The sequence below is a fragment of the Pyrus communis genome, chromosome 15 (genome assembly GCF_963583255.1).
Source record: "Pyrus communis chromosome 15, drPyrComm1.1, whole genome shotgun sequence".
In the NCBI taxonomy this organism is placed as follows: domain Eukaryota; kingdom Viridiplantae; phylum Streptophyta; class Magnoliopsida; order Rosales; family Rosaceae; genus Pyrus; species Pyrus communis.
Window position 1 is genome coordinate 22,379,455 of NC_084817.1, and position 25,041 is coordinate 22,404,495.

General features: G+C 38.6%; 1 protein-coding gene across 2 annotated transcripts; it reads right to left on the reverse strand.

Annotated features, from left to right (window-relative positions):
• Nucleotides 1-1,205: 1,205 nt before the first annotated feature.
• Nucleotides 1,206-25,041, reverse strand: LOC137717409 (probable manganese-transporting ATPase PDR2). 2 transcript variants are annotated; one of them, XM_068456774.1, is made up of 22 exons: nucleotides 24,836-25,041; nucleotides 24,371-24,631; nucleotides 23,772-23,864; nucleotides 23,387-23,586; nucleotides 22,593-22,665; nucleotides 22,266-22,438; nucleotides 22,011-22,182; nucleotides 20,731-20,835; nucleotides 20,493-20,603; nucleotides 20,316-20,402; nucleotides 20,048-20,230; nucleotides 19,100-19,150; nucleotides 18,890-19,015; nucleotides 17,867-17,946; nucleotides 7,173-7,281; nucleotides 6,214-6,342; nucleotides 5,221-5,286; nucleotides 5,062-5,133; nucleotides 3,994-4,145; nucleotides 3,660-3,771; nucleotides 3,462-3,578; nucleotides 1,206-2,669 (listed from the first exon to the last, which is right to left on the reverse strand). In XM_068456774.1, exons 2-22 carry the CDS (start codon nucleotides 24,617-24,619, stop codon nucleotides 1,560-1,562), a joined length of 3,570 nt encoding a protein of 1,189 aa, XP_068312875.1. In that variant the 5' UTR covers nucleotides 24,620-24,631; nucleotides 24,836-25,041; the 3' UTR covers nucleotides 1,206-1,559. The 2 variants fall into 2 exon arrangements, with proteins under 2 accessions (XP_068312875.1, XP_068312874.1); XM_068456773.1 differs by having other exon boundaries at nucleotides 24,371-24,634.

A 25,041-nucleotide genomic window follows, 5' to 3' on the forward strand; every position in this document is an offset into this window, starting at 1 on the left:
ATATGGACCCCATATAGAATTATAACCACCCTTTTAAGTTTATGATAATTATAACCAAAGTTTGATATGAAAGTACTAATATACCCCTAATGGGTGAAAAGTTGTAAACTTCCTCATGTTCTTAACCGTGAAAAAACTAGAACATCCAATAGCTCTTTGCACTAGCTCGTCCCTTCCCCAAAAGCTGGTTACCAACAAGAGATCAATGAACACCTTAAATGCTAATAACTGGAGTTGGATCTCAACCGATTGAGCTATTGTTAACTCTAACCTTTTTGCCTAGGGAACGAGAATGAACCTTAGCAGCAGCTTCTACCTTCAAGACCTCATCTCCATTGCTGGAGGCACTATGCAACTTATCAAAAATAAAAATGGTAACCAATAAAGCAAATGGCACATCAATTCTAGGATTAAAAGGAAATAGATGGCAAGGTGCTCAGCAGACACAATAAACAATACCGCACTACACTTGTAGTTCAAAGAAAATAAATAAAAGGAGGGGGACATCCAGGGACTTCAAGGAATAAAATTTGTTGCATTAATGGTATATTAGTACTTTCATATCAACTTTTGGTTATAATTATTATAAACTTCAAAGGGTGGTTATAATTCTATGTAGGCTCTAAGTTTTGGTTACTTTTCCAAATCTCCCGTTTCTTCCAAGTCCTCTAATTGATAAAATGACTTATATGACATAGATTCATCGCTACTATGGCGTTCCAATCCTAAGGTGGTAACTATGCCAATGGAAAGGATATTATCTAATACGCCCACTCCCCCACGGGTGGGTAGCAAATCACCTTGAAAGCACAAAATATAATTAAAGGAAAACTAATGAAAATAATTTGAAAACTTTGAGTTTTATCAATAAGAACAAAATAATAGATAAAGTGAATGGTACCATAATTAACTTTTTAGTGTAAAAATGTAGTTTTTCGTTAAAATGAACAGTACCGAGAGCTTTTTGTTAAAGTTCCCTGTAATTAAACATAGAAGTAACAAGATTGCTGACTTTTGAGATCAAAGGCTGCCCTGCCCAGAACACAACCAACCAAATTGAACAACAATTTAGTTCCCACAACATTCCAACAACTTTAAAATGCAACACTAAATATATGATTTTGTTCCATTGAGGTCAAAAATGGTACCTAAAAACCTCACTTTTTGAGCATGAAAACCTAGTATTATTTGAAGTTGACATCAAATGACAAACAATTATAAATTAGAACTAGCTTTTGAAATTCCAGATCGAATTCGGGCTACATGATTTATAGTTTTTGACATGTAATTTCAACTACAAGGGAGATGAAGGGTTAAACAATGTGTAAAAGCAACTAATTAGGAATACAGTTTGTTTAAAGATCACAGGTCCCAAAAATAATCCTCCTAGAATTTGACCTTGATCAAAATTTCCTATCAAAGAGGGGGATGGAACTTCCAGGTTCATGCTGTCATTTGAGCTGTGGCATGATAGAACTCCATCTGCTGTATATAACTCTGCACGGCCCATTGGCCAAAAATGTCAATGTGGTTTTCCCCGGCATCAAGCTTGTACTCGCTCACAGTTGTTTCTTCTTTTCAAGACTGGAAGCAGCAATGCGTTGTCGCTTCTTCCATGCTGGAATCTTGCCCGGGAAAGCCCACCGTAAAAATTTCTCCCATGAGTAGCAGCTTACAAACATGAGAAGCGCCCATAACAGTAACTTGTTTCTCAATCCCACTGGCAAGGGCACCAGCCTAAGCCAGTCATTCAAGTCCCTAAATAGGTCAGAAGTGATAACTGTGAAGAAACCAGCAGCAGCCACGATGGCATACAAGAATGGCTTGTTTTCTGTGACGCTCTGATTGAACGGATGACCCATGTAGTTCACAGCAAAGGTGGCCACCTGAAGCATCATGCTTACCATGTAAGAGACTGTATTTACAAGGTTGGGATGAAAAGCAGAGTCTGGTTCAATGCATTCGTCCGGCATGTATCTCTCAGCTTCGTTCACAGAAGATATCAAGAAAAAAATGTGGATTGCAAACTGTCCTAACAGAGAAAGCAAGACATAGGAGCAAAAGACATTCGGATGAGGCCGTTCAGCTGAAAGAGTCGGAAGAGGACGCGCATGTGAGATGAACAGGAAAAAGGCTGCTGTAAACACACCGCTGATTGTAGCCTGCACATCACCAAGCTTGACACCATCCAAATACATAACACTCAACACATAAGCTGTCGCAAGGCAATTAAGGCCAAGTATTTTAAACATCTGGAGGGTAGTCACCAGAGTACTGCGACCTTGACGAATTATGTCAGTGGTTGGAGCAACGGATGCATGCTTTGCCGTGAATGGTGATGCCATGGAAGCGTCTCCAAGCTTTACAATTGGAGCTGAGCGACCATCTCCCTCCTCATTCATCTCATCCATTAGTCTCTTTTGCAATGAAACTAGCTTCTGTCGTTTCAACTCAGCAGCCGACAGATTCCGGTTACCAGCTGGGTTGCTAGTGGGATCCAATTTTGCAGTGGCTTTTCCCTTTGAAGAGACTTCTCCATTTACACTAGTAGATTTACCTGCAACATCTAATGCAGACTTGGACTTCTTTGGCTCTTTAGATGTTTCACTGGGCGACTTTCCACTCTGAGTTGGAGGCACCACATTCAATAGAGCAACTCCCACATGGGCCTGACAGGAGAGAAACAAAACACATACTTTATTATTTCACAGCTTAATTATGAAAAAGAAATACACAATTCCAGCCATAACTTGATTTTCTTATATTAAATCCATATATTAAAATAACAAAAAAGAGTACTAATAAATATCTAAAAAGCTATCAAGGGAAAAAGTGAGAACTCATCTTTAATCTGCATTTTGTAGAGTGTAAGCGAGTACACTATGAAGAGTGAAACATATTGCTACCCCAAGAACTTTAATTAGTCTTATGTAGCTTGAAGCCATGATAACTAACTTCAAAGTTTGATGGAAACCCAACAGTTCTGGAGTGAATACAGAGGAAAACATCCTGAAGCCTTGTCTGGTGCCCAGGCTTTAAGTGGATTGTTGTCAAGGGAATAGACTAGATTGGATTGCACTAGATTGGATAGGATAACTTTAATTTTTCTTATAAGGATAGGATAATTTACATGCAACTTTTGAGTATAAGAATAGGATAGTTTTAGTAACCCCCGAGTTCATGGACCCAGGTCTTTGGTCTTGGGTTCAGGGTTGGTGGGAATAATTATAAAACAAGAACAAAACTGATGAGTTTGGTTTCTATCCAATCCCTATTACTTTTGAGTACAAAACATAGGACTGAAATAAACTAATCCAATTCTACTATCCTTACTAATTGCCATTATGTCCATAACTGACTTTTAATACTTATGCTTAAGGATTTATTATTTCAAATAAGTCAGTTGTCTTGCCGAGAAAAAACAACACAATAAATAGTTGAATATCCATAAAATATATTACCTGCTTCAACGCTCCAACGTCATTGGTTCCATCTCCACACATCAATGTTATCCTCCCCACTGTTTTGAAAGTAGTCAAAATCAGCTCCTTCTGCTCAGGAGCAACTCTGGCATAAACCTAATAAGATACTCTGGTCAGCAACGTCAAGTTAAAGCCACTACTCAAAGATAAGCTTCACAATTGGTTATTAACATGCACCTTGACGTATGGAATGACTTGTATAACAGCAGAGGTTTGTTGCAACATTTCAAAGCAGTCACCACCAATACAGAGATCATGAGTCTCAGACAAAGCTTCCACCTCGTTTTCACTAAAATAAATTTCAACAATTCCAGTCAGAGCAAAGAAGGAAAAAGAAATACGCAGGTGAATCAGCAAAGAGTGCAGACAGGAAAAAAAAATTGCAAAAACATAAATAAAAACCGAAATGGGGAGCAACCTCCAAATCTTGAACAAGTTTAGTAGGTTTTAAAGCCAAGCAAAACATCGAGAGTTCCAAACTAAATGAATCCATTAACACGAAAAGCTTTACTTGTAAGGAATCATCTCAGTCTCATCAGGGGATATCCACTCATATCCTTCCCTGCCCCTCTTTGGACCAAGAATTAATGCTGGTTTTGATATAATATGAACTTGGCTAGCAACATGGCAAGCTGTCAGGGCCTGATCACCAGTAATCATCACCTAACAAAAGAAAAACTCCAAATAAATATATATACTTAAATTTTAAATCTGTCCACACAGCAGCTCTGTTCATTACAAAATTGAATGAGACTGATTGTACCATACAAAGGAAGACAATAAAATACGGGGGAAAGGAACACCAAACCACAGATCCGTGGGCAAAGACAAAACAGACAAACTACACTAATGCTGTAAACAATCGGGAAATCCAAAAGCAAGCAGCTCGTCAAATATCCTTACGAAGATATACAAGAATGGTTCTCTATAAAAGGGTAATAATGGCCCTTATACAGCAAAAACATGGTTTGAGTTTATCAAATAAAATAAGATATGCGTGAGTGTTCAATCGTAAACATGATTTCAATTTATCAAATAAAAATATTTAAGAATGGCTACACCAAACTCCAATCTAGAAGGCCAAAGTGCTTATACAGACATCACAAAAGAATCAACACCCCAAAAGCAAGCAGTTGGTCAAAAATCCTTAAGAAGATATGCAGAATGGTTTTCTGTAAAAGGGTCACAATGACCCTTGTACAGTAAAACGTGGTTTGAATTAATCAAATGAGAGTATTCAAGAATAGCTACACACAGAACCTAGAAGTCCATAGTGCTGAATTCTGCAGCTATCAGCATACAAAGGCTCTTACAGTCTGCAATATTTCTTCATTGGAATAGTTCCATGAAATGAAACGTGATCCATGATATTCCTATAGACTCGCTTCTAATTGTTTATGGCCAAATATAACTATTAAATTAAGAAAATGATTTCTACACCTCAATAAATGGTTTACAAGCATAGTTTCTTTTTGTCTAGCATATACTTCTTAAGTGATGGTAGTTAAGGCCAAGTTACAAGTTACTATTCCTTTATACAGATAGACCACATACTATTTTAGTCAGGAAAACCACATACCAAGTCATGTGAGGATCCTTTTAGCTCAGATAAAATAGTGGCTGAATCTGCTCTAATAGGACAGTTAAAAACCTGAAATTCAAACGATGAGAATTTAGTGACGTGAAGCAGGAAGAAACCAAAACCTACACCAGACACTAATAGAAACGATTAATTTACCGCAAAACCAGCAAAGGTAAGGCCGCTCTCCACCACATCCCTATCCAAGCTTCTGGCTTCACCAACCTTCAAGCAATAAAAAGATAACAAAACACCTCAAATACAATATAGAAAACAAAGCCTATAAAACTTCTTCAGAGAGAGAGAGAAGGAACACACTATTTGCTTCTCGGACCAAAACCTTTCGAGTATAAGAAGTGTCATTGAATTTAATTTCAGTTACTCAGATATTATACATATGTACGTAACAATAATGTAGAAAAGTATAGACAAGCTATGTTTAATTCATGTTTTTACTTGAGATCATTATGCATGTCAAATTACAAAACTAATTCTATATTTTAAACCATTTCATCATTAAGGTTAAATTTCTAAAGTAAGGAAAATGTTAAAGGAAAATACTGATTCTAGTCTGTTCTTGACTTGATCATATGCCAAATAAGGTTTGCTTGAAATTTAACATGCATTTTGTAGAAGATCAAAGCATCAAATCCAAAAGCTGGATTTTGGCTAAGGAAGAAAAAGAGTGTCCTAAAAACTCTCTAGTTATGATTAATAGCTTCAAGAGTCAAGACATAAACTCAAAAGTAAGACATGTGAAAAAGGACCATAAGATGGGCAACATTTTTTTACAGTTTAAGTACTGTACTTAATGGCTCAAAAAACTCTTCCTTATCCAACCCAGTTTAATACCATGTTGTGTGGCTACCTATCAACACTTAATCATACCGCATGGTATGCCAAGCATACGTAAGTTATTTTCTTTTAACATAAACCACCAGGACCTATAATAACAAAAACAAAAAGAGAGTATCATTGACACTAACTTGTGTCCTCAATGCAAAGATACTCCCTCATACATGACCTCTCTAAGAGATCTCAAAACTATGATACCTTCAACACTAAACAAAAAGTAAGCTCGCTACATAAACATTATGCATTAAGAAAATGCTATTCAAAGTAATTGAGAAATAACAAATCCAGAAACCTTACTGTCATGTCAGGAAGAGATTTATAGGCAAGGGCCAGAACGCGAGATCCTTGTCGAGTAAATTTCTTGTACGTTTCAACATAAAATGATGGCACCTCAGTGAGTCTACCCTGAATAGTTTCAGGGGCACCCTGAAAAGAAGACAAAATCATTGTTTACAGCTATTAATAATGGAGTGAACATCTTTCCTACTGCAAAGATACAGCAAAGGGAGTAATTTGATTGTGTCCTATTAGTATTACATAGGAAATAGCCGCTGAAATTGGAAAAAATGGAAATAGTACAAAACGGTGAACCAGAAGGAGGCTCAAAGAAACAAGACTGTAAAATATATATCAAACAGACAAATGGCAACACCAAGGACAGGCTAAAACCAAAAAAGGAGCCTAAGAAATTACTTTCCAAGTTCACATTCAACAAGAACAGTCACCAAACTCATTTTAAACTGAGGCTCCCATATTTACCTAGCAGATCTTCCACCCACACCCCTCCATAATCTTCAAAAGTTTCCCTGTTACTCTGCATCAAAACAACTTATATTGCAGACAACAACTGCAACCCCAAAAGAACCTTAGCCTTCAACCCACACTCAAAGCCCGTATTATTTCACTTGATAATCAAAACATTTGGGATTACCCAGATTGAAATTGCTTCCCAAAATAGTTTCAGCCACAAACTTAAAGCTAGAAGACAATAAATATCAGTTACTACTTTCCCCCTATTCCCTACACTTTAACACCAACATATTTGTCTCCTCTTCTGTGTCAAATAACATGCATTGAGCTCTACAAGTGCAGAAATCCAAATCACATCTGACTTTAAGAGTAGACATAACAAGATATGACAAGAATAAAAATGACACAATTTCTTCATACAATTGATTGTGGAAGTTACAAGATTGATGCTTATGGTAGTCAGGTATCATAAATTGCACTGCAGTACTGATGAATGATTGACGAACCTTCACAAAAGCTAAAAAATTATCTTCAATGCGCACTACAACTGCCATTCTTTTCAAGTAGGAAGCAAAGTGATGTCTCTGAACAATCAGCACAGCCTGACCACTTCCCCTGAGTTTGTGAAGAGTACAAAAGTACGATGTAAAAAGAATTATCACTCATACATATTGACAGAAGGGGAATGACTGCCTCAGAAAAGAAGAATGAACAGTGACATAATCGAACTTTAGATTAACAAATTATTGATCATCTATTAATAAGAAACTAATATGTCGGCCCATTTTTCATTTTTTGAAGTATCAAATTTATATCTTATAGCCGAGCTCAGTGGCATTCCAGGATTCATATAGCTGAGCTAATGGATGACTTGGTGCAAAACCGAGCACAGTGGCATTCTAGGATTCATACAGCCGACCCCACCTAGTGGGATAAGGCTTTGTTGTTGTATATCTTAGCACATCACAGACTGAGTTTTCACTAGACCAACCTGGTAAATCTAATTTCTCCACAACCTCTCATACTGTACCTGGCTTAAGGATAAGCATAGTTTGATGTTCTTTTGTACAAAAAAAAATTGACTAAAAAATTTAGGGCAAACGACGATAACAAAGTATTAGGGAAAATGACAAGTCACCCATTTCAGTTACTGTTAAATAGTTGGTTATCTCTAAATTTAATTAGTCGTGCTAATGTTTGTGATTAGTTAGAACTGTTATAAGGTTAGGCACTTAAGGGGTATCTTTGTAAATAGCCAAAGGCTATATATATATGTCTTCTGCTCACCCGACTCGATCGATCGATTCTTGATCGATTTTTCTGTTCTTCTCCTCTGATTCTTCAGTTTCTCTTCTCCAATCTTTCTTGCATCATCATCTCTGCAAGATATGGCGGCGCAATCATCTTCGCCACCGCCTGAATCGTCTTCTCCATCGGTTCAAAACCCTAATTCCTCTGGAAATCCAAGTCCTCTGAGTTCCTACACCTCTCTTACAATCCACAACAACGGCAGCATGGTACCAATCAAGCTGAAAAGATCGAACTATCTGCCATGGCATGCGCTGTTTGGCCCAATCCTCCGACGCTACAAGCTTCTTGGAATCATTGATGGAACTGAAGCATGTCCATCGCCATTCCTACCTGATCGCAGCATTAATCCTACCTTTGAGGAATGGTAGGAAAAAGATCAAAATCTTTTGATCTGGTTCAATTCCACACTTTTTGAGAAAATCATCCCTTTCATGGTTGGGGTTTCTTCGCCTCGCGAACTTTGGTTGAAGCTTGAACAGAGGTTTGGTGGAATTTCAGAGGCTCATATTCATCAATTGAGGTCGCGTCTCCAATCTGTTCAGAAAGGATCTCGCTCCATCTCTGAGTATCTTCAAGAAATAAAGGAAATCTCAAACTCCTTGCAAGCTACTGGTGCCTCCGTCTTTGATCGCGACTTCATTGCAACCACACTTCATGGCTTGCCTGATGATTTTGAGTCCTTCATTGACTCAATCATGCTTCGATTGTCCTCTACATCTACTGATGAACTCCATGGTCTTCTTCTCACTAAAGAATTGTCCATGGCTCGATGCAAAACTATCAGTTCATCCTCTGTAGCTGAACCTTTTCAAGCCTTCTCGGTGCACTCTCAGCCCCCTCTCTTACCCACTCCTTCTGTGTTTGCTGCTCAGTACCAACTTCCATCTTGGCACCAACCAAAATCTGCCAATCGTGGAAAGAATAACAGAGGCCATTCCTTCTCTCACAGAGGCAATCGCAGTTTCCAAACCAACCGTGGTAATTATTCCAACATTCGTGGAAATCGTAACTATCAAGGACCTCATCATGCTCAAGGCTCTTCCAATTTCAAAGTTCCCTGTCAAATTTGTGGATCTATCAGTCATGAGGCTCTTGACTGTTTTGATCGCATGAATCCTGACATCTGTGGTCGGATTCCTACAGCTAAACTAGCTGCTATGTATGTCAATCAATCTGCCAAACCATCTCAGTCTTGGTTGATTGACTCGGGTGCCACTTCTCACATTACTAATGATGTTGCAAACATCTCTTCTCCCACTCCTTATACTGGTGAAGATAAAGTGTATATTGGTGATGGTAAAGGTCTTTCTATTCATCATATTGGTTCATCAGCCTTGCATCCTCATACTTCTTTTAAGCTACAGAATGTTTTACAAGTTCCCTACATAAAACATAATCTTTTGTCTACTTATCAGTTTCTTAAGGATAATAATTGTTCATTGACTCTTGACCCTATTGGATCCACTGTCAAGGATCGTATTTCGGGGAAGATGCTATTGCAGGGACTCGTTAGAGATGGATTCTACCCTCTTCAAGGTTCCAGCAATTCTTCACTTTCATCTCCTTTAGCTCTGCTCAGTGTCAAAGCTCCTGTCAAAGTTTGGCACCGACGATTGGGTCATCCATCCTCCTCTATTTTCAGACGGGTAATTTCTACTAACAAACTGGCATTACAAGGCAAGTCCACTATTGATTTCTTCTGCTCATATTGTGCACTGGCCAAGAATCATAAGCTTCCTTTTGGAGTTTCTTCTTCAACAAGTCACAGTCTTCAACCTATGCACCGTGATCTGTGGGGTCCAGCATCTGTTATCTCCAATAGTGGTTTCAAGTACTATTTGCTTATTGTTGATGACTTTAGCAAATATAGCTGGTTCTTTCCTTTGAAGTCCAAGTCAGATGTATTTTCTACATTTGTTGTCTTCAAATCTTATGTAGAAAATTTGCTTGGAAATAAAATCAAAGTTCTGCGTTCAGACTCAGGGGGTGAATTTACCAATAGCTCTTTTGCTTCATTTCTCAGTAAACATGGCATTTTTCACCAATTTAGTTGTCCACATACTCCTGAACAGAATAGTTGTAATAGGGCAAATGACAAGTCATCTACTGTAGTTACTGTTAAGTAGTATGATAAAGCTAAATGTAATCAGTTATGTTAGTTACTGTAATTAGTTAAGATAGTTGAGGGTATTCTTGTAATTAGACTAAGGCAGCTAAGACTATATATATTCACATCTGTGTAACTGATTATTCTATTCAATACAATCAGAAAACTTACAGAGGAAGTTTTCTGTTTCTATATGGTATCACGCCATTCTGCTTCCCAGCACTGATCTTCTCTTCCGCTCGACAAATCGATCGTTTCTTGATCGTTTCTCTCTGATTCTTTGCTTTTTTGTCTTCGATCTCTCTTGAATCTTGATCTCTTCAAGATATGGCTGCTCAATTTGACTCACCACCCACTGGATCGTCTTCTCCGATCATCTCTCCTTTGATCCAAAACCCTAATTCTTCCTCTAATCCCAGTCCTTTGAACTCGTATACCTCTCTTACGATTCACAACATTGGCAGTATGGTGTCGATCAAGCTGAAACGATCTAACTATCTGCCATGGCGAGCACTGTTTGCTCCCATTTTCCGCCGCTACAAACTTCTTGGTATCATTGATGGCATTGAGATCTGTCCTTCGCCCTTCCTGCCAGATCGCTCGATGAACCCTGCCTTTGAGGATTGGTATGAAAAGGATCAAAATCTTTTGATTTGGCTTAATTCTACCCTCTCCGAAGAAATCATTCCGTTCACAGTTGGTGTTTCTTCTTCTCGCGAGCTCTGGGTAAAGCTTGAACAGCGCTTTGGTGGTGTTTCGGAGGCTCATATTCACCAATTGCGATCGCGGCTCCAGTCAATTCAGAAAGGCTCTCAATCCATCTCTGATTATCTGCAACAAATCAAGGAAATTGCTGATTCCTTGCAAGCTGCTGGTGCCTCAGTGTCCGATCGTGACCTAATTGCTGCTACACTTCATGGATTGCCTGATGATTTCGAATCCTTTATTGATTCCATTATGTTGCGGTTATCTTCTACCTCCCTTGATGAGCTCCATGGTCTTTTACTCACCAAAGAGTTATCTATGGCTCGTCGCCGGCCTATTATTCCTTCTTCTGCTACTGAGCCGTTTCAAGCTTTTTCTGTCCACTCTCAACCTCCCCTGCTTCCTACTCCATCTGCCTTTGCTGCTCAACATCAACCTCTTCACTCTGCTTCTAGGTTTAACTCCAACCGTGGTAAGCCATCTCGAGGTTACTTCTCTTCTAATCGCAACAGTCGCAGTTTTCACAATTCTCGTGGTACTTTTTCTCCAAATCGTGGCAATCGCAATTATCAAGGATCTCGCCAATTTCAAGGTTCTTCCACCTTCAAAGTTCCGTGTCAGATATGTGGTTCTACAAGTCATGAGGCACTTGACTGTTTTGATCGTATGAATCCGGACATCTGTGGTCGAATCCCTCCAGCCAAACTAGCTGCTATGTGTGCGCACAATTCAGTCAAACCATCTCAGCCTTGGTTAATTGACTCTGGTGCCACTTCCCACATCACCAATGATGTAGCCAATATTTCTTCTCCTACTCCCTACACTGGAGAGGACAAAGTCTACATTGGCGATGGTAAAGGATTGTCTATTCATCACATTGGTTCATCATCTCTGCATACTCCCCATAATTCCTTTAAACTGAGCAATGTTTTGCATGTTCCTTTTATGAAACACAATCTCCTATCTGCATATCAGTTTCTTAAGGATAATAACTGTTCATTGACTCTTGACCCTTATGGATCCACTGTCAAGGATCGCATTTCGGGGAAGATGCTTTTGCACGGCCCTGTTAGGGATGGTTTCTATCCTCTCCAAGGTTCCACCAGTCTTCATCCATCTCCCTCAGCTCTTCTCAGCATCAAAGCACCTGTCACACTATGGCACAAGCGCCTTGGCCATCCTTCCTCCTCCATTTTTCAAAGGGTTATATCTACTAATAATCTTGCCCTACAAGGCAAGAAGAGTGTTGATTTTTTCTGCTCAGACTGTGCACTTGCCAAGAACCACAAGCTTCCTTTTGGAGTGGCTTCTTCATCAACAACTCAAAGTCTCCAACTTCTGCATTGTGATCTATGGGGCCCTGCCTCTGTTACATCTAATAGTGGTTTCAAGTATTACCTACTTCTTGTTGATGACTTTAGCAAATATAGTTGGTTTTTTCCATTGAAGTCCAAATCTGATGTATTTTCTACATTTGTTACTTTCAAAAGCTATGTAGAAAATTTCAGTGGCAATAAAATCAAGATTCTGCGCTCAGATTCAGGGGGTGAATTCACCAGTCACTCCCGTACTTCTTTTCTTCGAACACATGGCATCTTACATCAATTTAGTTGTCCACATACTCCTGAACAAAATGGTTGTGCAGAGAGGAAGCATCGCCATCTTGTTGAGACAGCTCGAACATTACTTGTTGCCTCTCATGTTCCTCAAGTGTTTTGGGTTGAAGCCTTCTCCACTGCCATCTATCTTATTAATAGGCTTCCTATTTCTGGTCTTACACAATCTCCTTGGGAACTTCTCTTCAAGCAACATCTAGATTACTCTAAACTGAAAGTTTTTGGCTGTCAATGTTATCCTTGGCTTAAGCCTTACATTCCTAGCAAACTGGATGCTAAAAGCAAAAGTTGTGTGTTTTTGGGGTATAGTCTACAACATAAAGGCTATAGGTGTCTTGATCCCGTGACCAACAGGATCTACATCTCTCGACATGTTGTGTTTGATGAACACTCTTATCCATTCAAGTCCCTGCTGAGTAACAGTTCAACTTCAGAGACTTCTTCTTCAGCCTATTCTCCATCCTTGGATCTTCACTTCCGCAACTATGTCTCAAGTTCTCCTACACCTAGTACCTCTTCAGACTCATCATGTCCTTCTGCCCCTCCACCTCCACCTCCACCTGCAGTTCCTTCATGCACTCAGTCAGTGGATCCTTCTTCTAGTTCATCCAGTTCTGTCTCTCTCAGTAATTCCTCTCTTGTGCCTCTTCAGACAAGTCATCCACCACTTTCTGCGAATACACATCCTATGATTACAAGATCTAAGGCTGGACTAAACATGTCTCGCGCTTATTCAGCAACCAAACATCCACTCCCTGTTGATCTTGACCTTGTTCCTAGTACCTATCTGCAAGCATCAAAGCATGCTCACTGGAGAGCTGCCATGCAAGCTGAATATAATGCTTTAATCTCCACAGGAACATGGTCTCTTGTTCCTCCTCATCCTTCTCAAAATGTAGTTGGTTGTAAATGGGTTTTCCGGGTTAAGAAAAATCCTGATGGCACTCTTGACAAACACAAAGCCCGATTGGTGGCAAAAGGATTTCATCAGCAAGAAGGGGTTGATTTTCAAGAAACCTTCAGTCCTGTTGCAAAACCAGTTACCATTCGAATTCTTCTTGCACTTGCTGTCCAATTTAATTGGTTCTTGAATTAGTTAGACATTAGCAATGCCTTTCTTCATGGTGACTTAAAGGATGATGTTTACATGCAACAGCCCCCAGGTTTTATTGATTCCAATTCTTCCCATTTTGTTTGCAAGCTGAAGAAATCCTTATATGGTCTTAAAGAAGCTCCTCGAGCTTGGTTTGATAAGTTGTTTCACGCCCTTCATACTCTTAGGTTTCACCAATCCCAATCTGATGCTTCCTTGTTTGTCCTTCCTGGTCCTCAACAAGTCATTGTTCTTGTTTATGTGGATGATATCCTAGTCACTGGCCCTGATTCTCAACTCTGTCAACATTTTATCCAGCAACTTAGTAATCTGTTTCCAGTGAAAGATCTTGGCCCTTTACACTATTTCTTGGGATTGGAAGTTCACAGGTCTTCCAATGGCCTCCTTCTTCATCAAACTAAGTACTTACTTGACCTCCTCAAGAAAACAAATATGGAAGGTGCCAAACCTTGTTGCACTCCTCTCGGGTCTCAAAAGCTGGACCACAGTGGGCCTCTCTTATCCAATCCCACTGAATATCGTTCCATAGTTGGTGGACTACAATATCTCACTTGGACTCGCCCGGATCTTGCATTTGCTGTTAATCAGATCTGTCAGTTTATGCATGCTCCACGAGAACAACACCTTCAAGCAGCAAAAAGGGTTCCCAGATTTCTTAAAGGTTCTCTGTCTCATGGGTTATGGTTTACTAAAGGTACCCTCGCCCTTTCAGCTTACTCTGATGCTGATTGGGCTGGCTGCACTTTTGACAGGCGGTCTACCAGTGGATATTGTGTTTTTCTTGGCTCTAATCTCATCAGCTGGAGTGCAAAGAAACAAAGCACTGTTGCTCGTTCCTCTACAGAAGCTGAATATCGTTCTTTAGCTTATACTGCAGCAGAACTCACTTGGGTTTGCAAAATTCTCAAAGATCTTCATTTCCCTCTTCCTACTCTACCTACCCTATGGTGTGATAATATTTCTGCAATCTCTTTAGCCTCTAATCCTATTTTTCATGCTCGAACCAAGCATGTTGAGATTGACTATCACTATATCCGAGAGTTGGTTCTTGCAAATCTCATCAAAGTTCAATATGTTTGTAGTGAAGACCAATTGGCTGATCTTCACACCAAATCTTTGTCCAAGAACAGGTTCTCTTTTCTCTGTTCCAAGCTTCCAATTGGAATCCTCACTGATTCCTCTTTTAGCTTGAGGGGGTGTAATAGGGCAAATGACAAGTCATCTACTGTAGTTACTGTTAAGTAGTATGATAAAGCTAAATGTAATCAGTTATGTTAGTTACTGTAATTAGTTAAGATAGTTGAGGGTATTCTTGTAATTAGACTAAGGCAGCTAAGGCTATATATATTCACATCTGTGTAACTGATTATTCTATTCAATACAATCAGAAAACTTACAGAGGAAGTTTTCTGTTTCTATAAGTTGTGCTGAGAGAAAGCACAGGCATCTTGTTGAGACAGCTCATTCTTTGCTAGTTGCTTCTCATGTTCCTCATATATTTTGGGTTGAAGCTTTCTCCACTGCCATCTATCTCATTAATCGGCTTCCAATCTCTGGTATTTCCACATCACCATGGGAATTATTATTCAAGCAACCCCCAGATTACTCTAAACTCAAAGTGTTTGGTTGCCAATGCTTCCCTTGGCTCCAACCCTATGTTCAAAGCAAATTAGATGCCAAGAGCAAAAGTTGCACATTTCTCGAATATAGTCTTCAACACAAAGGCTATAGGTGTCTTGATCCACTTACAAATAGAATTTACATCTCCAGACATGTTGTCTTTGATGAAAGTACTTATCCATTTGAGTTACTGCAGCCTCCCTGTTTCTGTCCCAATAGATCATCACCAGCAAGCTCTTCGTCTCTGAATCTTTATTTTGATAAATATATTCCCCATCTCTCCACTAGCAGTGCAACATCCATTCCAAATGCTTCTGCTTCTGGCTCCGATTCTCCATATCCTTCTTCTTCTCAACCCATTTCAGTTCTTACTACTTCCGATTCTGATTTTGTTTCAGAATCCTCCACCTTACCCTTAAGTCAGTCAAATCATCCTCCTATTCCTATTAATTCTCATCCAATGATCACAAGATCCAAGGCTGGCATTTATAAATCTAAACCTCAAGCTTATGCAGCAACTAAGCATCCTCTTCCTATTGACATTGATTATGTTCCCAGTACATACCTGCAAGCTTCTAAGCATGCTCACTGGCGAGCTGCAATGCAAGATGAGTATAATGCATTGATCTCTACTGGTACTTGATCAATTGTCCCCCCTCATCCTTCACAAAATGTAGTTGGATGTAAATGGGTGTTTCGAGTTAAGAAAAAGGTTGATGGCACTATTGACAGATATAAAGCCCGTCTAGTGGCAAAGGGCTTTCATCAACAAGAAGGTATTGACTTCCAAGAGACCTTTAGTCCAGTTGCCAAGCCAGTTACAATTCGGATCTTACTCACTCTTGCTGTCCAATATAATTGGTTTCTCAATCAATTGGATAGAAGCAATGCCTTTCTTCATGGTGACTTAAAGGAGGATATCTACATGCAACAACCTCCCAGGTTTGTTGATCCAAATTCTCCTAATTTTGTTTGCCAGTTGAAGAAATCCCTATATGGACTAAAACAAGCTCCTCGAGCTTGGTTTGATAAACTATTTCAAGCTCTTCATTCTCTTGGGTTCCAACAATCTTCATCTGATGCCTCCTTGTTTGTTCTCAATGGTCCTCATTTGGTTATTGTTCTTGTGTATGTTGATGACATTCTAGTAACCGGTCCTAACTCTCAACTCTGTCAACAGTTTATCACACAACTCAGTTCTCAGTTTCCAGTGAAGGATCTTGGTCCTTTACACTACTTCTTGGGCTTAGAAGTACACAGATCCTCACAAGGAATTTTTGTTCATCAAACCAAGTACTTACTTGATCTTCTTAAGAAAAGAAACATGGAGGGTGCCAAACCGTACTGCACACCACTTAGTTCCAAGAAATTAGATAACAGTGGACCTCTCTTGTCCAACCCCATTGAATATCGTTCTATTGTTGGAGGGTTACAATACCTAACTTGGACTAGACCAGATCTTGCCTTTGCTGTCAACCAGATCTGCCAATTCATGCATGCTCCCAGGGGACAACATCTTCAGGCATCTAAAAGAGTTCTCCGATTTCTTAAAGGTTCTCTTTCCCACGGTTTTTGGTTCACAAAGGGTCCAATCCATCTTTCAGCATACTCTGATGCTGACTGGGCTGGCTGCACTTTTGATAGAAGATCTACAAGTGGCTATTGTGTGTTCTTAGTCTCCAATCTCATTAGCTGGAGTGCTAAGAAACAAAGTAATGTTGCACGGTCATCTACAGAAGCTGAATATCGCTCATTAGCTCATACAGCTGCAGAACTTACTTGGGTTTGCAAAATCGTCAGAGATCTTCACTTCCCTATCCCTACACTACCTACACTTTGGTGTGACAACATCTTAGCAATCTCCCTAGCATCTAATCCTGTCTTTCATGCTTGTACAAAGCATGTTGAGATTGATTACCACTATATTCGGGAATTGGTTCTAGCTAATCTTCTCAAAGTACAATATGTTTGCAGTGAAGACCAATTAGCTGATCTTCACACAAAGTCCCTATCCAAAAGTCAATTTTAGTTTCTGTGCTCCAAGCTTCCAATTGGAATCTGTTCTGATTCCCCTTCTAGCTTGAGGGGGTGTATTAGGGAAAATGACAAGTCACCCATTTCAGTTACTGTTAAATAGTTTGTTATCTCTAAATGTAATTAGATGTGCTAATGTTTGTGATTAGTTAGAACTGTTATAAGGTTAGGCGGTTAAGGGGTATCTTTGTAAATAGCCAAAGGCTGTATATATATGTCTTCACAGTGTACAAATCAATTATTCAGAAATATAATTGAAAGCTTACAAAGGAAGTTTCCAGTTTCTATACAAAGTTTCCCTAAGAAACTAAATGGCTTAAGGATTAACGATTGGGTTGGACATTCTACTAAAAATACCATATAAATGGCAAATTCATATCAAGATGGATCCTGGATTGTACTTTAATCAATGTCCTGCTGAAGGTTTTCTTTGGTTAAACAATTTTCTAAAAGGATTAGCTCGCTTTCAGTCTATTTAGAACATTATCATTCCCATTGAATTCAACTATTCAATCAACGGAGTCAGGATGACCGTTTAACAACCAGCCTATGGGAAAATATGAGAAAAAACGTTGAAAAATATATATGACATCAAATGAATCACAGGATATTCTGGATAAATCCAGGAGTGCAAATATAACTGCTGACATATAGATATAAACAAAAAAACAAAAGATTGCAGCTTCAGCTTACTTTTTTGGCATGGCCTTCTCATCAGATTTGAAGATCCAATCTATTCCTTTAAGTGCAGCCTTTTCAAGAGGATCACCAACCTACATGGAGTTGTGCAGTATCACTCAAAAATTTCCAAACAAAATTGAGAAAACAATACCACCTGTCACCAGATCCTGATAGAAAACATAACACCATCCTGAACCAATTCAATATTACGGATAAAATTTCTCTACACTGAAATATCTCTTGTTTCATCTTTCAGTAAATGCAGCCATTAATTTTCTAACAAGCATGATAAATTGATCTTGACTGACTTGAAAGTTACAAAATCCAGTTAAATAAAGAAGGCACTTTCAAGAAATTAAATTCATACACGGGATTGGAAAACCAACTCAAAAGGGAGACTGGATGATGCAGTTAGCAAAACAAAAATAGACAAAATTCCTAAAAGAAATATGTTCACTAGATTTTTTGGATAATTCTAGAAACACAAACCCAAAACAAAAAAGGAAGAGCCTAGATCCCTTTTATCCTTCCTTTTTGTTCACATAAAAAACTAACTGATTCAGTAGAGAAGAAAATCTAGGAAAGGCATTATAGCAAAAAAAAAAAAAAAACTATTTTATTATAAGAAACAGACTTCAATTAAAATAAACAAACAGAATTAGGGAAACGGATGCAGGATATCCATAACAGACCAAGAATCCTGAACAAGAGAAAAAACATAAGACAGATACTTTTCTGACCATTCATTAACAAACTACAAAAATGCTCGATTACTGAAGTTCCTATATTTTTTGCAATCCCAGGAGCAAACATTTCATTATGATTGCGAAGGAGAAGATATCTAGTGGTTATAGATAGGTAGAGTTTTTTTTTTTTTTGTAATTTTACCTTTGTGATTAGCATGCCTTTAACAATATAAGCAATCAAATACTATAAGAGCTCGCATCATCAACAATCATACTGCATCCGACATGCTACATAAAACAGAATACAACCTAAAACAGACTGCTTGTTTAGATGATAACACTAGCATACCAGCTTATTATCCACAAACACCAAGGCATGGCAAGAAGCCAAGATCTCTGCTGTGCGCACAGGCAAGTTACTTGTGTCAGCTTCTAAATCTGTACTGCTAGTCGACCCAACAACTCCACAAAACTCCTGGAGAAGAGCAAGAGAAAAGCAATAAATTGTGTAAATCCAAGGCAATTAATGAGCAGCATATACTAAATTAAGATGGACTACCATGTCATCTGATGTAAGTGTTCCAGTTTTGTCAAAACAGCAGATATCAACCTGCACGGAAAACAGTAAATAAATGTATCAAAATATACTTTGTACAGCACAATGAGACTGTACGGTATGTCATATTGGGCAACAGCTTCGTCAGTACAAACAAACAGTGAAAATATGGTAGTAGAAGTCAGTTACAAGTATCAAATAAGTATGGTTGATGTGTAACCGAAGAGTAAAGTATGGTTGATGACTCTACTAATTTTAAAGATACTATCACATTATGTAGATCTCTAGAACACATTTTCTGCTTGAAAAGGAGGAAGATGTCAGAATGATGCAGGCTAAGCAGTCAAAACTTGTATTTGTCGTCTAGCACACTAGAGAAATGAATTCATCATGAATAAAGAAACTCTATCCAGTTTTATGGTGTTAGATGTGTAAAAACTGCTGCTTCATTGTCCCATTGTTTTGACCTTGGGGCAAACTGTTCAGGGAGAGAACAATGTGAGCTGGGTAATTTTCATGCAATGCCTTATTGTATGAGAGTTACAAATTCATTGGAGGGATAAAATGGGGCCCGGTGCTGGTCTCACAATTTTCAGGGTGGTGTAGTTGGAAATGAATGGGATGAGGAGGTTGCTCACTTTGGGCGTCAGTATTCTCTTCAGAGCTGAAGGATAGTTCATTTTGCAATACTTTCAATGACTGGAGAGTTCTGTGTTACAAACTATTACTTTATAAAGTTTCATTGTAATATAAGATCATCTTTATTAGTTGTAGATCAGATAGCTAGATAGCTTCGTGGATGGTATTTTTTGTTGTGCTTTTCATCTTTATAACTAGATACATAGTTACAAACCGAGAAAAAGATTACAGTGGCATCGTCAAAAGAGCATCCTTTAAACAAGTGAAGAGAAATTAAAAAAAAGAAGACATTATTATGCAGTCGCAACATACCTTTCCAGCAAAAGGAATTCGGAAAGGTTCGGTACAAAATATTCCACGGCGTGCGAGAGCAATCAGAGATGTATTAACAGCTATAGATAATTCCATTGGCAGCTCAGGAGGAATCACAGAAGTAATAATGAGTGAACAACTAAGGAAAAGCTTGTACTTGCTCCTAGTGGGATCCTCAAGCCCCTACATCATAGACGTACTGGTTGTCAGAAAATAACACTACACAAGCATCAAGCCTCACATCTACTTATCAAGGGACCACTTTTACCTTCTTTAGTACATAACCAGCAGCTATCACTGCAAATATGACCAAGAACAAAATGAACAACCCACTTTCCCAGCTGTTAGCTGTCACCTACAGTAAATCGTACGTAAATACACTATATAAAGTAAAAGTGAAGTAAACAGTAATGTATATAGAGTTGAGTAGTCATTGCAAAAATACCCTCTCTGTAGAAAACAAAATTGTACGCATAAGTTTCCCCTGACTTGTTTCAAACCCAGTTCTCAGAACAACAGCCACACAGCCACCATCAGGGGTTTTTAAAGGAAAGCCCTGACTCCATTGAAATAAGGAAAGCATAAATACAGAACCCATGAGATTATGAAACATTAATGATATTCGATAAGAAAACATTAATGATAAAGTTTGTTGGCTTAAACATATTTTTAACATAAACTACCTTATCCGGAGTATGCTGCAATATCTTAGTCCCACCAAATAAGACATGACTTTTATCTCGCTTAGCTGATAATTTCTCCTCAGTTCCTCGGGCCATGATTGATACCTGAAAATAATCCTATACTTATTTTCCTCCAGCAAAGCTACAACGTTTCATCAAATAACAGTCTCCACAATAAGCCATACGTGCTGATGCACGCTTGCGTTGAAGAATAGCCCCATTTTCTAAGTGCAACAGGGAAATGGATATAAATTATCAATATTTTATGCTACCTTTTGTGGATAAAATACACGAGAGGATAACAGACATGTATTAGGTTTCCTTGGGTTGGATAGTACTCATCCCTACATATGAGCAATTATCCAAGCAAGACCTTGTACCATACAAGGTACTGCAGCTTTCCATATTATCCAAGAAGGATTGGGTAAAAAAGGACATAGATCAATAAATGCTGCAAAAAAAGTTGAGGTTCCACCACAAAACCAATTGGCAATGGGGAAGTACCCCAACTCCTTACAAACCCTTGCAATGTTTCTTAACTTTCCTATGTTGGACGATTCGTCACAACCTCACAATGACCACCAAAGCAATCATAAAAATTACAAACTTTGCTGCTACCCATAAATCCTATATCCAGATTTTACAGACAGAAAGTCCAGATTACTACCTTTTTCTTCCAAAACTGTATCCCATTCCAGCCCACAGAATCTCCAAACTTTCCTAAACCAAATTTCCTCGAATATAGGGTTTAAGATCACAGTGAACTTAAAACTCATTATTTTCAGACAGTGAATGAAGTTTCATTCAGTTCAGGACCAGTTTACTATGAGTCGTGGCTTCCTAATATTGTCCCTCTTCTTCTTTCTTCCTCTGCCTCTCAATTCACCTACCTTTACTTCTATTTGCAGTCTTAGGCTCTTAGCTCTAATTTCCTTGTCCAACTCATGCCAAGAATGATTCATCAACCCACACCCTAATTATCCTCACAAACTTTGAATCAACCCTACATCTTCAAATTTATACAAGAACATTAAGCTTTTGTAACTGCATCAAGCCTCAAGGAAAAAGGAGAAGGTGTAGACAAAGATAAGACTAAGAGTAATATTAAATAAAACGAGAAAACTATACCAAAGCAATTTAGCCAAGCAATCACCGCCAGGAAGAATGTACACACATTGAGATGCATAAAACTATGCGTGTGTGCACATGCATAAATTAAGAAACCAAAGTGCTGCAATGACAGACATTTAATACTTTATAAGTTGACAAGCGGTGACCACCTTCCACTGGGGAGTAGACTCGCCTGTGAGAATAGCTTCGTTGACAATAGCGTTTCCAGCTAATAGAAGCATATCTGCTGGCACAGCCCTATCTTCTCCATTTGGACCAGTAGCTCGCCCAACAGAAACAACATCTCCGGGCAAAAGATCAGTTCCAGCAAGCTTTATCCACCTAAAATTTACAGCAGTCAATGCATAAAGCATAAACAGCTTAAATATTATGACAAATAAATAATTGCCGCGTAGACAACGTACTTTCCACAGCGATGCACCATGAGGGTCTGGTTATCCACTCTGACACGTCTTAGCTCAGTAAGAGTCTTTAACTGACTTTTAGCCATTGTTGACTCGAACATAAACAGCATAAAAAGCGTGAACAAACTATAATACCAATATTCATCCAAACACCAGAGACCCACACAGAAAACCTACATGCAGGGAGCACAAAAGAATGTAGTTAAGGAAAGGGAGCATGCACAAAAAGGAACTCTCACATTGGAGAGAGAGAGAAAGAGAGAGAGAGAGAGAGAAAGAGAGAGAGAGAGAGAGAGAGAGAGAGAGAGAGAGAGAGAGAGAGAGAACCTGGAAGACAAAGAAGGGCTCCATGCAATTTTCCTTCATTAATTTCTGGAATGTAGGTTGTGGATATTCAAATCTGCAAAACCAAGAAAAGTGTACAACAAGGACCAGTTAAAAATGATAAATGAACTGGATCATGCTCAATGTACTGCATGCTCCACCAAGGAAAAAATGGGAAAAAATGGGAAAAAATGACAAAAACAGAATCATTCCCAAACAATAGCAGCTATTCTATCTAAAAGTGGGCCAAAGAACATATCCAGGAAGGAGCCTATCCCGCAGCACCACCTCCTCCTCAACTGTAAAGCTTCAAAGACCCTTACCCTTAAGTCAAATTTTATCATTCTAGACTTAGAATTCAAATACTGAACATTTAAGTTTTTTTCTGAAAATTGCTGAGACCATTCCATCTAACTTATCAAGGGCAGTAAGAATCATCTCAACGGACCATGCTTTATCATCCGCTCATCTCATAATTTTTGTCAAAACATTTAAAGTATTTGAAGCAGCCATGGAATTTGAGTTCTTAAATATATTAACTTAGTTCAATTTACAGGGAACCAAATGAGGTTTCCTATGTTTGCAAGCATGCACATTGACAGGTTAGAGTGAAACAGACAACAATGTTTCCCAGTACTGAATCAGCATTTTTGCTAATGTTATAAAAATTGGATAAGGGATGGTCAAGACTAACATTACTGCATTCCAAAGTATGAGCAAGAAAAATCGAAACAAAGATGATGATTCAACAAATACGTTTTCAAGAAGGAAAAGGGGAAATAAGAAAGGTAACTAACGCATTCCGTCCCCATTTTTCAATAGCAGCAACAACTTTAGCTTCAGAGCCATGGCCAGTACTTTTTAAATAGTAACCGAATGATTCCTTTGTAGGGTAAGGAAGCTTGCAAAAGTTATCGTTCTCTTTTGAAAAGATATAACGTTGCTTTCTGAAGTCAAAGTAAATCTCTTCAACATCCACTGAGGATGAGGAGCCTCCCTGAAAATTTCATGCATTACATCACCAGACAAATCAAGGGCTAGCTCCCATAGTGGGGAAAAGTAATTAATAATAGATATAGTTCTTAGTAACCAGGAACTGTAGAACAATATTATCTATTGAATATCTATGATGAAATTAAAAGAATGCGTAGTTGAAGTATTCAAACTGTATAATTGACTTACAAGCTTACGGAAACGAAGTGATACTATTTCTTTAGAACCAGAAAATTTTGCTGGCGTTATTTTGCATGCACCTGCCTGGTGAATATCATTTACCTGAAGACCAAAAGAATCACCAATTACAACAAATCATCAAAAGAATGCCATCAAGTTAGGTTCCAATTCATGTCTTCCCATACCAGTTAGGATATACATATATATTAAAGAGTAACGCTATTTTACTAGTCTCTATTATTGAGGCCCAGAAAAAAGCTTTCTTTCCAGACTCTCTCCTATTGCCATCAAAATTGTTGATGATTATGTATACGGTCCTCACTGACATGCCAAATCCTCACTCAGAATAAAGCGTCGCTATATACTTGTATATAAATACATATATATACGACATAATTTAAACACACATGAGAAGTGGCAGCATGAGACGCCCACTCTAAGGAGAGTGGCATTTTCGTATACACGCAACAGAGTGGTTGTTTCATGCCAAACCATCAACCTACACTATGCAATGGAGCAACTATATAGTTGTACAGTAAAGCGCGCGCACATATATGAGTAGTATACATACACAGATTGAGATGCGTACATGAAAAGTATATACATACCTTGCTATAATGAACAAAGCATTTGAAATCGACGGACCAAACAGTAAAAAGCCAAACGAGAATGTGAAGCGCTACGAGGGCACCGAAAACAATCCCAGAATCCACAATGTCAACGCTGGGCACAATGGTAGTAAGCCAGATAGCGTAAAGGATAGCGAAAGGCCAGACATCGAATCGCCACAGCAAGCCCTTAGTCCTCAACAAACCAACTTTATCCACCACCTTCCCTCCCACATGGAGCCTCGACATTCCTCCCTATCACTACTACATTAACCATTCGATTCAAATCAAACCCTCTTCAACAAAACTACAAACTAACAAACCCTCTTCAACAAAAATTAAAAATTTGACAAATTAAATTAACAAATTACGAAAATTATATCCGAAATCAATTTCTTTGATTGTTTCCATCGGTTTGGGCAAAAATCAAATCTTTCCGCGACCCCAAATCGCAATTACGATTACCTGATGAGTCCTTTGGATTTCAATGGCGATCGCAAGCAACAAGTTCCTGTACGCTGTGGGATTTAAAGGTGTCGAGGAGGATGAGGGTGATGCGTATCAAAGCAGCGATTGAAAACGGATTCTTAAGTCATTTAGCCCTAATTCACTTCAGTTTCTGAGTTAAACCTTGTTAACTACCGGCCCAAATATTACACTTTGTTCTTCCT

Bases quoted from the DNA above. Each gene is read 5' to 3' on its own strand.
- LOC137717409 (XM_068456774.1), bottom strand. From the start codon at position 24,619: ATGTCGAGGCTCCATGTGGGAGGGAAGGTGGTGGATAAAGTTGGTTTG. The intron at 22,183-22,265 runs GTACGTTGTCTA...TGTAAATTTTAG, and splicing joins ATGGTGCATCGCTGTGGAAA to GTGGATAAAGCTTGCTGGAA. The intron at 5,134-5,220 runs GTAAATTAATCG...TTTGAATTTCAG, and splicing joins TTACCTTTGCTGGTTTTGCG to GTTTTTAACTGTCCTATTAG.